General features: G+C 46.4%; 1 protein-coding gene across 1 annotated transcript in view; it reads right to left on the bottom strand.

Moving 5' to 3' along the window:
- Positions 1-14,013, bottom strand: part of PPM1H (protein phosphatase, Mg2+/Mn2+ dependent 1H) — a 239,020-nt gene that overhangs the window by 40,517 nt on the left and 184,490 nt on the right. Inside the window, exon 7 of the mRNA XM_027592252.2 lies at positions 1,273-1,336. Coding sequence (XP_027448053.1) covers positions 1,273-1,336 — 64 coding nt within the window. The remainder of the gene's footprint in view (positions 1-1,272; positions 1,337-14,013) is intronic.

Here is a 14,013-nt window from a genome sequence, read left to right as displayed (position 1 = left end):
GTACCCATCACCTTGACAGGCCCACGCAACACTGTCAGGAAAAGAGTCCTTTCCTGTCCCGATTCTCAATCAGGGATGGTAAGATAGAAGGTGGCCCATTTCTATGAACAGGGCAAATTCGTTTGAAAAATGATCCCTCTGTGAATCAGATGTTTGTATTTCATTCCCTCCACGGAATGTCTCCTTCCACTGAAATCACTGCTACACTGAGCCCAAACCTAAACCCGTGTGCTCTCCCACGCATGTACGTTCAGAGGTGCATGCATGCACACACACACACACACACGCTCAAGTTCTGTCCATAAAGGCACCCTTCAATTTTATTATGAGTCACTTCTTCCTCCAAAAAACTATGAAATATTGGAAAAAATTCAGTTGAAGATTCTTCTTAATGTGAGCACGTTTTTCACTTCTAATTGGAGCTCTCAGCCCAGACAGAGTTGAAGTGTACTCGTGTTCAGAGGAAGAATGCAATGACTCAGAGCTGTTTGTTCTTACTGGCAAACAGTTTCAAAGCTTCCCCATCTCCAGTCCAGGATGGCCACTTCCTCCAGCCTCCGCTCCTAGACCAAGACAGACAAACAGCCTTCCCGTGCTCCACAGCATGCCTGCTGCTTAGGGTGTGGTTCTGACTGGGGCCCTGGGAGCTCGTGACGAGCGATCTTTGCTAGCTTAGCCCAGGCTCTGGTGCACGGGATCCTCCAGCTTCCTCACAGTGAAGCTTTGGATCCCCTTGCCTGGGGCAAGCAGAGAAGCATCCTTGCAGAGTCTGAACTTCCGTGGTGGAGCGTGAGAGTTCCAGAAGCCGGGAGACGGCTGTGGCTCCACATCTCCCACCACCCCTGGCCAGCTGTGTGACTCTGCAGGAGCTGATTTCACCTCAGAGTCTCAGCGGCCTCGTCTGCCAAATGGACCTAGTACCACCAGCCCTGCCTGCCTCGTGGCTTGTCAGAAACACAGGGAGATGACATACGTGCATGGGGTCACGGTTAAACGCTGTAAAAAGTTATTCAGATAGATTGGAGAAATGGAATGTTATTTTCACAAAATGGACTTTCGTCCCTTGTGCTCACCACTCATCCCCCCCTCCCCCAACCCCCGCCACTCCTCGGACCCTCAAGACAGGAGGCCTGAAGGATGATGGAAGGGGAGAGTCTTTCAAGCTGTCAGGGCTATAAAATGCCAGGCTGCGGAGTGGGGCACAGAGACTGCCATGGGCGGTGCGGGGACAGAGCCTGCTTCTCTCGGTCCAGGGGGAGTGCACATGCCTACCTTCTTGCCTTCTCCATATATAAGGGGAAACTTCAAGTCATCATCCTCAATGGTTTTGTATGCCCTGTAGGGGGATAAACAACATTTAAAAAAAAAAGGTTTGCACTCAATTAGTGACCCGCTGCCCTGACACAGGCGACTAGGTTCTTCATTCTCCCGGATGCTCCATCACTCGCCACGCTGCCAATCTCCCCGGGCACAGACTTATTCTTCCTCCAGAACTATGTGGATACACATAATTAACAAACCAGAAGCTATCGACTCTGTATTCGCTTGCAGAGGGAGAAAATAAGGGGGGGGGGGTTATACTCATAATTAGCAAGAAGGCGGTAGGTGGGTTTTGTCCTTAGCATTTAGCGCCTGTGTGCCTGGAAGTGGCCTGGCAGCAGTGACAAGGGTGTTGTCATTAATCCAAAGCTGAGAAACAGCAGAGCTCAGAGAAGGATGGAGAGTGAAACTGCTCCCTGAGCTGGTTCTGACCTTCAAGGGTTGTTTACACCAAAGCAGCCTCGTACTGGGATGGCTGGAGAAGGAACACTTAGAGCCTGTTTGACCTCGATGCGATAGTCAAGGTTGGCAGAAAATTCCTTGTTTCACCATTGATATTAAATGGCCATTCGACACATGGAAAGAAAATCCAGTTTATGGTTCAATGGTGTGTTCTAGACACGGTTGTCTGGATGCCACTGCATAGACAGCAGAGGGTGGTCAGGCTAACACAGGAGAGAAAATGAAGTCTACGTCTTGCCATTTTGCTCATAAGAAGTTAAAATAACACATGAGCAGCAAAGGAACAAGGCACTTGATTACTAACTGTACCTCCCTGGGTAAGGAGCTCCACCTTTTTTGGTCTCAGTTTCCTTATCTGTAAAATAAGGATAATCACATAGGATGTAAAGAGCTTAGCACAGAGCCTGGCACGTGGGAAGTATTCCTTTAGTGGTAGCTACTACTACTATTTAACAGAATAGATAATGAACACTTGGCACACCAGCTCCCCTTTCTGCAAAATGGGGACAGCACTGCCAATTTACCACCTCAGAGAAGTATTAGGGACACCAGGTAAAAACTGGGGTGGCGCCTACAAGGTGAGGTGCTAGAAACAAGACGCTTCTCTAAAATAATGTCTGCTGAGTGCATGAAGAAAACTAATTTGTGAAGTGGGCTCCCAATCTTGGATATATATATATCCTATAAAAAGATAGATGATAGATCGATCGATGTGTATATATATATATATACATATATATATATATGGGCAACTTGGGAGTGAACCTGAAATCAAATTTATGAAAGCTCTGGATATACAAAAGAATGCAATCTAATTCAAAGAGAGTTCAACCCGAAAGCTAACACAGGGACACCCTTATTTTCTGGGAAATTATTGAGGTAAGTTGTTCCTTCCTAAGGGATCAGTGAAGATTTGGCACCAGATGTGCCTGGGCTCCTGTTCAGCCCTGGGCAAGCAGGTGAACCTGCCTCTCTGGACCTCAGGATCCTCATTAATCAGAGACAGGAAAACTGAGGCTTACTCACAGGGTTGAGGATTAAGATGGCCTAATGAATATGCCGAGCTTCGGAAGCCTTTAGCACGGTGCCTGGCACATGCTGAGAGCGTGATAAATGCAAGTTGCTGGTACTGCCATCAAGTGGGCCCAGAGGTACTCTAGGAATTCAATTTCAAAAAAAGAACTGTACTACTTCCTTTCCCCGAATCTACCCAATTAACACGAGGTGGAAATAGCTACTTTGATGTTTTTATAGTCACACGAACTATTTAAAATGCTGTGGTATACAAGTCATTTGGGGGAACAAATAGAGCTATTATTAGAATACACTCAGCTTGGGGAATGAATGAATTCTTAAACCAGTGGTTTCTCAATCCTGGTTACATATGGAAGCACCTGGGAGAGCTTTTAAAATTCCTGATGCCCAGGTCACAGTTCAGAACAATTAAATCTGAACCTCTGGGGGTGACAGCCAGGCACTGGGATTTTTTTTTTTAAAGCTACTTTGTGCAGTCAAATTTGTGATTACATTATGCATCAAAATTGAGAACAATCACTATAGACCGAGTGTCATTTGCTAACATTCAAAGTCAGTTGATCAATTAGCTTGATCCTAAAGATGACACTTGGCTCAAGGGCCAAGAGGAAAATGGCCTGAGAAAGGCTCTGAAGTGGGTGTGACCAGGGCTTGGGGACAAGACCAGGGACAAGACCGCAGAGCCCACCGGAGCCCTCTCCCATGGACAGCGGGCCTCCCACAAACGTGTGTTTGCAGTTTAGAGGGCCACCCCTGTTCCTACCCATTGGAAAGGCTTATCTGCTGTTCATACTGCATTACAGTCCATGTCCAGGCTTTAGGCTTGGCTCTACCCTTCCAGCTCAGCCTTGACTGCAGCCTTCTCAGCTGGGGGATGCAAGAGAAGGACAATGGTTTGCAGTTGGAGCTCCAAGAGAGGGAGTTACTTGGGACCTATGATTCACAGAAAATATCTCTTCCTTCGTATCAGATCCCATGATTTCACAAATCCTGATTCAATTAAAAAACTCCAAGAATCAATTACTCACTAGTTTTTACAATAATATAATTGACCGGAGATCATATTCAAATAATTACTTGTTACAAGAAAGCAAAACTGAAAGGCTTAGGAAAGATTTTCAGAATAACCCTTATGTTGGGTCAATCCTTAATGAATATTTATGATGCCAATTGACGGAAGGATGGGGAAAAAAAAATCGAGGCTTAAAAAGGGCTCAATTGAAGGTGCTTTCCCTAAGTGGAGGCAAGTTTCATTAAGCAAAGAAGTTCCCATTAAACATTTTCTGAAAAGTAATGGTTTCCCTTGCAATGTGGATTTTGCAAAGCCGAAAAGACAAGGAAAAGGCACCATTGGTCCAGACCTATGGGAAGGAAAACCTCAGCACTGAGAGAGACTGAGAGGCCAAGTTGGCTGTGTCCCAAGTGTGGGAGTCCCTCCTATACCAACACGCCTCATATGGGTCCCTGCCTTCTGTCGTGCCATGGACTGCTCTGGACAGTCACTGTTCTGGGAGCTCTGCGGCATGCAGCATCAGCTGATTCTATTGGAGAACAGCCCTGGGAAATTCTTTCTTAAACCCCTCAGTCAGCCATTAGCATATTTCAAAGTTCTCTGACTCCTAAGGCAAGAGGGAGGCCCTGACTGCTCCCATTTCACTCGCCCTCCCAGACTGAGGCTTGCTGCCACCGAGTCGGTCCCTCTACCTGCTCACACAGGTCTGGATGCTCTCCCATCCTCCCTGATGACTTCCGCCTAGGCTCACAGGTGGCTTCCCACTCTTTCCCCTGCGGTTATTCTCAGTAATTTTAGATGTGTGGATAATGCTTCTGGAATCCTGACTCTGTCACTCCCAACCTACTTCCCGATGACCTTCCTTATGGCTCCCTAGCTCCGCGGTCATGTGGGCTGCACCAAGGACATCCTCTCCTTGGAGCCTCCCACTGCAAGCCGTCCCTCCTCTCTCACTGGCTTGCTGGGGCTCCCAGGCCACGTCCCCTCCTCGGTCCCAGCACTCTACCTCCCTCCTGCTGGCCATACACATTCATCAGCCAGCCTCTGCTTGGAACAGTTCTTTGGAATACTTCCCTTGTTGGCAGCCTAGGCTCCCACATCCACTTGATCTTTCTAGTAAGAGGGAAACACAAGAGGAATTGAGGGTTTTGTCTGCTGATATCCTACCCAATACGGTCAGCTCTACCTTCCCAACAGGTCCAGTACCTTTGCTGCCACCACCGTCTCTTGCCCACACCATGGCAATGGCCTCACCGGGCCTGCCTGCAATTATCAAGGTAAGAGCAGACCGTGCCAGGGCCAGGATGATGGCGGTGAAGGTGCTGGAAACTGCTCGGTTTTGTCCTTTATCTCTATTCTCAGAGCAACCAGAGTAATTATTTTAAAATGTCAGAGAGCGTCATTACCCTGCTCGAACCCCCCAATGATTTCCCCATCATACTCTAAATAAAAGCCAAGTAATGAAATGACCTTCTTTAACGTGCTCCCCTCCCCCAAATGTCCTCTTCCCCTTCTTGGTTTTTGTCCTTGTCATCTACCCCCCCCAACATGTGAAGTATTTTCCTTCCTTGTGTTTATTTTCTCTACTGCCCCCTGCACCCCATGCCCCGCTTAAGTTCTGAGGACAGAGATATTCACCTCACCACCTGTGGCAACCCTGGTATTTTAAAGAGGGCCCAAATGTAACGGGTGTCCAAGAAATATTAGACTGTGTGAGCAAATCAATGAACGCCCACGACCTTGGGCAGTGGCTTTATTCTGCCCTTCTGTATTTTCTTGTCCTACACATATTCACAAAACAGAAGCAAAGAGCTTTCTGAGTTTCCCTGCCTGCTCTCTGGGTCTCGGAGGTGCTGCCTGCAGCGGACACGCACCCACCGGCATGTCCCTTGCCTGCCTCTGGTCTTGGCTGGCTGTGCGCCACTCTCTGCGGTCTTTTAGACACATTCTCTGAACATCTGAGCTCAAGAGGTCCCTGTTCAGCCACACGGATGTCCTTTCACCCTCTTGATGAGCAGCAATTACACGACTCCTCCAGGATGAACACATCTCGTCCCAGTGTCAGCTCCGTGGTTGTTTTCAGAGAGAGGTTTGCCTGTATTTTCGGTCTGGACGAGCAGCCTGCTAGCCAGTCTCCCAAAACAACTTCTTTTAATTCGCAGTCTTCACTCTTCAGCTTAAAATTCCCCATTGGACAACATGGCCCTCTGTGATCTGATCTTTGCACGCTGCTCGGATCTCTTGTATCCCTCCGCTAATCCCTCCGCTTTCCTAAGCCCGGCTTTCTCGCGGTCCCTCTAACGTGCCCCGGGGCCCTTCTTCCCCTGGGTCCTCCCATACTGCCCCCCCCGCCCCCCCCCCCCCCCCCCCCCCGCGCCTCTCCTGACCGCTCCGGGTCAACACGCTGCAGCTCTTCGTGCTTCCGCAGCACAATCGCAAGCTACCTATTTATTAACTTTGTTTACTTCTTTCTAGCCCCCCAGCCCCAGGACGTTCGCTCAATGAAGGCAGGGACTTCTGTCTTACTCACTTTCCTGTCCACAACCATGCAGGCACACTGTGGATGTGAAGCTGATCCGAGCTACGTGGATGAACAGAGGAGTGAAGGTTAGCACTTTCTCCTCAGCATGCGTGCTTCCCGCTAAAGACATAACAAGGTCTTGGCTTCCCCACTCATCTTACCTTCACAGTAAGCTTTTTTATGGCTGAAATTCAGGGCCTAGTCCAATCAGGGATACCTTGGACTTGTGTGTACCTCTTTACATGAGAATTTTAGGTTCCCCTTTATTACCAATATATAGTAGTACACAGTGATAAAGTTATAAAAGAATAGCATTTATGATACTCTTGCCTATTACTTTCTCCTGATGATTCCTAAGTTCCACCTCCAGAATGGCAGGTGTTTTTTTGTTGTTGTTACATGGTTCTCCAAGGTCTAAAGTGTTACCTAGACACATTTCTTCCATATTAACTTGCTTTAGCAAGTCTTCCACTCAGAAAGTTCTTCTGTGCCTTTGCCAGATTTCTCCATTCTCAGTCAGAGTCCCCACTCGGACATCTGAACCCACAGGCCAGCGACCCAAAGTTCACACTTTGGCACCATCCACGTAGATCACTTCCCATGATCCTCTTTCTCTCCCAGATCAGGACCTTTAATTAGAAAGAGGGACAGAAATACCACGCATTTCCCTAAGTCTTGGTTCCCTCAGCAGTACTTCAAAGGCATTTAAGAAGAACGTGACCCCTCTGGGACTGCCTAATTCCAACAACCCATTTGTATGACCCCAATGACACATGCCAGTGAGTCATATTCTTCCACTCGCTAACCTCTCACCATGGCCTGGGATGCCTGTCCTCCCCCTGGGAAGCTGTCTAACTAGATCTTCCCTTCCCTCTGCTGTGGTCTAGTAGAGAACATCAGGCCTGGGGTCAGAGGTTTTGAAGTCACAGCTCTGTCTTCAACTGAACTAGCTGTGTGACCTTGGCAAAGTCCCTCAACCTCACTGACCGTGCTTCTTCAGCTGGGTTCTGCACGAGGCCGCAAGGATTAAATGCAAGTATGTCTGAGAAGTCCTTTGTGAAGGATAAGGTGCTATTTAATTCAATAGTGACCGTAGGGGCCTAGTTCTTTCTTCACTGCTTGCGTATTGCACAGATAACTGGGGAGCATGGGCCGGAAGACAGCACATCCCCACAGGAAAACTGCTTTTTGCTGAACACCCAAGACACCCCAATTCATTAGTGCTGCTGATATCAAAGCACAAAGGACAGCGCCTGGGCAACTTTATTCAGAGAAGTCCACTGTTCTGCTCTAAAGTGACCAATCAGAGACTCAGAAAGATACCTCAGAGCTAATAATCTGCAGGGAATGCTTTGGGGTTGGTCTCAAATAGGCATGAAAGGAGCACTTCCCTCCCCCTCAGCAAGAAGTTGAGTGCCCCTTCTGGGAGGAAGGTAAAAGCCACAGGAAGTCTCATTTTGCTCACAGCAAAAACCAAGTCTTAGACAGGGGCACACTGCATAGGGGCTGAGCAGGTTTGGATGGAGGATGGTGAGCAGAAGTGTCTAGGTCTTTGGTCCCCACTTCTGCTTCCTATGACCAAATCTCAACAAAAGCTTGAATCCCAGAAGGCTGGGATGAAACACCACCTGGGCCTGGCTGGTCAGGAGCAGACACATGCCTGGAGCCCAAATGCCACTCATGGCTTTTAAGGGCTTGGCACAACCCCAATTCAGCAATTCATGGAATCCGCAGAGGCTCTCCCCTGCCTCGCTTTTCTCCACACCCACCCTCCCCAGACCTTCCTGGAAAAAGCAACACAGAGCTGGCCGTCACCTCATGCTTCCTTTTTCCTGCCAGCAATCTGTATTTCCAAAGGAATCAAACCCAAAGCCACAGAGCAGTAAATGAAGGCTGCTTCCTGCTCCTTGAGGAGGCCCTGCAACAGGCAACCCACTCTCCCTCTTCACTGTATGAATATCCATGTGTTTCCTGTAAAGCAACATAAGAGTATTTTCTATTTTATTAGATCTTACTCTCATTTTTTAATATCTTCTTCCAAGAGGCCCTTTTCCCTGGTTTCTAAGACTCATAGTTAAGAAATCCCCCCAGAAATTTCTCAAATTTATCTCTGGATCAAATCTTAATATGCTGGAAAAATGTCACTAAACTGTCAGGGAAGAGGATCTGAGCCAAGCTTAATGAAATCAGGCTCAAGTCAGAGATCTGGAATCAGGATGAGAGGCGGCCGTTGTGGCCTCAGGATGAGCTGGAAGACACTGAGAAATATCTTGTATCTACCAGGTAGCTTGAGGGTTCAGAAGTATCCTTTAAGATATTTCCGGGCAGATCCAACATCTCTGTCACAGGCTTGCCATTGTATAGCAGACTTTAGTTATTTGTAAATCTACATTTTGGGGGGCAGGGGTCATATTTTGATGCCTTGAGTTCCTCGATTCTGTGCTAGGAGTCGTCATCAATTGATATCTTGATTACATGATTCCTGGGAAAGTTCCCTGTGGGGCCAAGGCTCTACAAACAAATGCTACCTCATTTTCTCCTTTTAGTCCTTGGAGCATCGTTTAAATTATTTGAGGCCTGGAGGCCCTGAGCTATATACAAGTTGATGTTCTCGTGCTAATATAGCACAATAGTCTGGATTCAATCTCAAACAATAAGCTTGAATTGTAAAAGCATGATTAATATTTGGTGATATAATTTGGACGTGCCGTGCTGCCTAGCTTGCGTACATCTGGCTATCTCCGATGAGAGAAACAAATGAAAGGGAGAACCTTCTGGCTATCTCTCCAGAAAACCTTTTTCCTCTGTTCCCTGACATTGCGGTTGCCCTTGAGGAAATCCCCCGATTCATAGACCCGTAATCCCTGGGAAAATGCCTACCTCTCCCCTATCACCAGTATGCCTGAACCAGCTCCTGTCTGGAATTCTGGAAGCAGTAACCATTCTTGTAATTTGGCCTAAAGACTCCTCTTCCTCACACTAGGTCTGTGGGGGGATAGCACAAGGCATCAGCGCTTGCTCTCACTGCACTAGCCCACGTTCCTGGGGAAAGTCTACTGGCTTAGAGCAGATCTCGTTAACCCAGCAATATTCACCCTTACCATGTTATACACACTGAGATTTCCTTTTCTCCTTACACTACTTAATTTGTTCAAAATGCTCATCTCCCTACATGAAATTGCTTTCACAACCCACTAATGGGTCCCTACCCACAGTTGAAAATTTGGGTAAAGGAAAAGGACCTGCTCCTAGTAGCTCCAAATCAGCTTAGGTTTTGACCAGATGAGAGCAATGGCCTCTACCAGAATCCTTCATGAATGTTTACTGAGCATGTACTAAGTGCCAGGCACTAGCACAAGTGCTGGGAATGTGGAGTTAAATAATATAAATAAAGTAAAAGTCATCTCTGAACTCATGGGCCCAAGATTAGGAATGAAAAAGGATTCACACAGAAGAAGATGCTTTGAGTCAGTCTTTCAGAAATGTAACTGGTCATGTGTGCATGTACACAAAACAGAACCAGTATTATTTCAGGATAAAACTTTCTGGATGACTTTTAGGGAAATTTCAGATTTAGAAATTATTTCTGATTCAGTATCCACTTGGTGTGCATTAGCACTTGGCTAGGAGAGCTCTCCATACTCTAATCAATAACATTTAGATGTCCCATAGGTATGAATCACAGATCCTTATTTTATGAGCACACAGATATGGAATGATTTCTGCTTTCTCAGGGACCATTTATTCTGAAACAAACATGAATTTCATTGACATTGGCCTTTATATTGTATGAAACCAAGTCAATATATACAAATCAAGAAATAACCAAAATTGACCCCATTTCCATGAATGGTGGGGAGAAAACAGCAGACAGACCGTTCCCTGCAAAGAGGGTTTTACTGCAGAGTCCAGTTCCTCTGGTTCACAAAGCTTCTCTCTCTCTCTCTGGACACACGGATATTTGTACATGGGAGCACCAAGTCCTGCAGTGTCCCCACGGGGAAGCCACACATGCACCAGGACTCTATCCTATGCTACATCATTTCAGTATTTCCATTCGGGCGTCTTTGAACTGGTCACATCACCTGGCAGAGCTCAAGTATCTCAAAGTAGGCATCAGTGCTTTTTCAAGTCTTCTGTTTTATCCCAAAAAGCCAAGAGAATTTTGCATAATAATCATATATGTAACATTTATTTCAACACAGAAAAATATCCTCCTCTACCCCCAAAATCTTCAGTTGAAACCCTCAGTCTTCTGGAATCTTCTGCTGACCCTCACGTGACTCGAGCCTCAGGGTAAGAAGCATAGGCCTGGGCAATGGCTGACGATCTTTACCAATGGAAAGAGCACCAAACTCTGAGGTCCTGCATTAAGGCGGCCCCACTGTGTCAGATGATGAATGGTAAAGGCAACAACTGATTTAACAACTGTTAAATCCTCTGCTGCCGCCTCAACCCGAATGCTCACAGAAGTTCTAATAAACCCATCACTGGTTGTACACTCTCCTCTGGGAACTGTTTTTATGTAATTCTTTTTTTAAAAGATTTTCTTTATTTATTTGAGAGACAGAGAGTGAGCGCATGAGGAGGGGGAGTTGGCAGAGGAAGAGGGAGAGGCAGGTTCCCCGCCGAGCAGGGAGCCCGAGTTGAGGCTCCATTCACCTGAGTGGAAGACAAACACTTAACCATCTGAGCCACCCAGGTGCCCCTCAACTTATATAATTCAAAGCAAGTTTGTAAGACAGATATTAACATTAACCCAAATAAGAAAATGGAGGTCACACAACTAGGAAATAGAGGTCTAACTCACTTCCAGGTCTGCCCTTTGCAAAGTGCATTGTGGTCTCCGTCATGGTTCTCTGCCATCCTTAAGGAGCTATGAATACATGGTAAGTGCCATAAAATGTCATGATATCCAATAGGACTGCTTAATTACTAATCCTCATCATCAGGGTAAATCATACAAATTTTTAAAAAGTTTACCCCCCAACCCCCCAGGTTTTTAAAGTGGTAGGTCACACAGAAGATTAAACATACCACCTTCTTAGGCTTGTTCTTCTCTTGCCAATATGGTGGATGTTCCAGATCACCGTAGAATTAAGTCTAACCTGAGGTTGAGCTTTCAAATTATCCTGTTGATAATATATTGCAGACTCTAAATCTTCACACTTAGGTACCCAGTTTTTCACAGGGTGATCCAAGGCCATCCAAAAGGATTGGGGAAATCTGGGGAGGGAGTATCATTTATTCAGGATGAAGAGGAATAAGAAACCAGCAAGTTAGATGCCCTAGGAGCATGGTTTCCTAATTATTCCATATATTTATACCCTGCCCGGGGCCTGGACTATCCAGGTTATAGGCATAAGCATCAATATGGAAAAGAGACACTCAACTCAACTCTGACCCACTGTAGGCACCAATGGGCTTGATATCATCTCCCATCTTCCACTGTTAGTCCAGTCCATGACCCCTCCTGCACAGGGTCCTTGGCCCACATAGGTAGACAAGGAAGTTCCCACGCAACAGCAGGAGCAAAACCAGCGGCCAGAAGTCACAAACCTATTCAAGAGCCCAGGCTGCCCAGTGTTCTTTAACCAATCATTTCTGCTAGCAGTTGCTCATAGCCACAGTAAGGATACCTAAGGCTGCCCAAAGCCAATGTTCAAGGATGTACAGGAATCACCTGAGAGGTTTAAAAAAAAAATACAGATTCCAGGACATCAGGGATTCTGGAATGTTTTTAATAATCACTCCAGATGAAAAAGCTTCACTGTGTGTAAATATTCCTCTTCCACTTTTGGTGTGGGCTTGTCCTATACTGCACTGTGAGCACCATGAGGGTGGGGATTGTTTTCATCTTCTATCTCCAGTGTCCAACATAACGCCCATGTTACTGAATGAGGAATGGTTAAAACATCCTCTTCACATCAGAGATGAAGCCCTGTGCTCTGTCCTTTAAGTTCCTGAGCACAATATATTACATTTGACTGAACCTGGATGATGGACAAAGCTGACTTAATCCTGGTGGAATCTGAACCTAGACTTGGTTGAGCATTATTGCTTTTACCAGAACAAGGTGAAGAACAAAATGTGAATGTATTACCAGCATTTCCAGTTCTTATAGAAGGATGTGTGTTTAATTCTTCAGCAAGGGACAGACTTAAACCTTACCCTTGCTCTAAGTCTTGTCTGAAGCTAAGAGGAACATGGTGGCAGCATGAAATTGTTCAGGGTTCAGAGTGGTGCTGGTTCTCCCACTCTGCCACGTGGATTTCTGGGTTAAGTCCAGAACTTAGGGCTTTCAACTAGCACCTCAGTTGAATCTGATGAAGATGTCTCCCAGCCGTGGTAGGTTAGCACCTTCATGGGCCTGTCAGCTTGAAACCAGCAACACTGACTTTCTGCTCAGAAACCTTATGGGCAGGGAAGGGGTGGCAGAGAGAAGAAAAAAACTTTATCAAGCTCTGGTGAGAGTGAAATTTTATAACTGGAGGAACGTAGGTTAGACACAGGAAAATGTTTCCTTGGCAGGGTGGTTAAGTACCTGGAAATTTGGTGGAGTGTTGTAGCACTCACTTCTCTGGAATTTCCTTAAAAATAGGATCTTATAAATAGGCTGAGGATTGGACCATATGTCCTTCTAAATATACTGTCAGCTCCATATTTCCGCCCTGCTGTGTGTCATTTTCATACTTTACAGAGGTGCAGAGCTCTTAAGGGTGGGAAAATAAGACGTTAGTTCATGCCATCCTAGCACTGCATTCAAAGCTCCCCATGAATTGACTTCAACCTACTTATCTAGATTGCTGGGTCCCTTCACTACCCACCCCTGCCCCACACCCTCTCACTTGCTTCTGCCTGTCACTTATGTTAGGCTACCACCTGCAATGTTGTCATAGCTGATACACAGCAATATAGTACATTCAGAGGTTTAAAACACTGAAATGTTTCTGTACTGGTCGGCAAATAATGACTGTACCAAGCCCCCACCCCCACTCCTTTCCCTTTTCTGGTGCTCTGGACTCTCCCCTGGAATCCCTACAGTGTGGTAAATAAAGAGTTAATGCCTGGCACAGCAGGGGGCTTCTAGGACACAGATGGAACCTACTCCTCCATGCTGACTACTGAAACTATTTTAGGTGTTACCTCTGGCTTCCATATTCCCAACACACATCTTATTTTCATACCTCTGGGCTTTCCCTTGTGCTGTGCCCTCCCTTCAGAGTGTCCTTCCCTTTGGCCCTCAACCCTCCTAAAACTCCTCTCTTATTTCTAGACTTGTGCTTCAAACACAGCCTCCCCCATGAAGTTTTCCCCCAGCCCCAAATTCCGCTCTTAAAAACCACCACTCCCTTGAACGTCACCACAAAGCCATTTCTTCAGACCCCCCTTTTATAAATAAGCTCTATATTCTGTCTTGCTTTAGTTATTTATGCACAAATTCTAACAGAGCTACTTCTCTCACTCTTGAGAATTTAAAGATTTACAGGTAAAGTGGTATTGCTCAATAAATTTCTGGAAAGCTGGTCCCTGGGCCAGCTGGTCATCCCTATGAAGTGAACACAGTCCTACCTGGTAAGGCCCCTCCTATGGGAGAGCACGCTTTGGCTACTGAGGGGCTTGGTATCCCAGCACCTTGGGTATGGCTCAGGAGGGCTACAGG

Source organism: Zalophus californianus, chromosome 9, assembly GCF_009762305.2.
Source record: "Zalophus californianus isolate mZalCal1 chromosome 9, mZalCal1.pri.v2, whole genome shotgun sequence".
Taxonomy (NCBI): Eukaryota; Metazoa; Chordata; class Mammalia; order Carnivora; family Otariidae; genus Zalophus; species Zalophus californianus.
The sequence above is the reverse complement of the archived record's forward strand: the minus strand, read 5'-3'. Positions and strand labels throughout refer to the sequence as shown.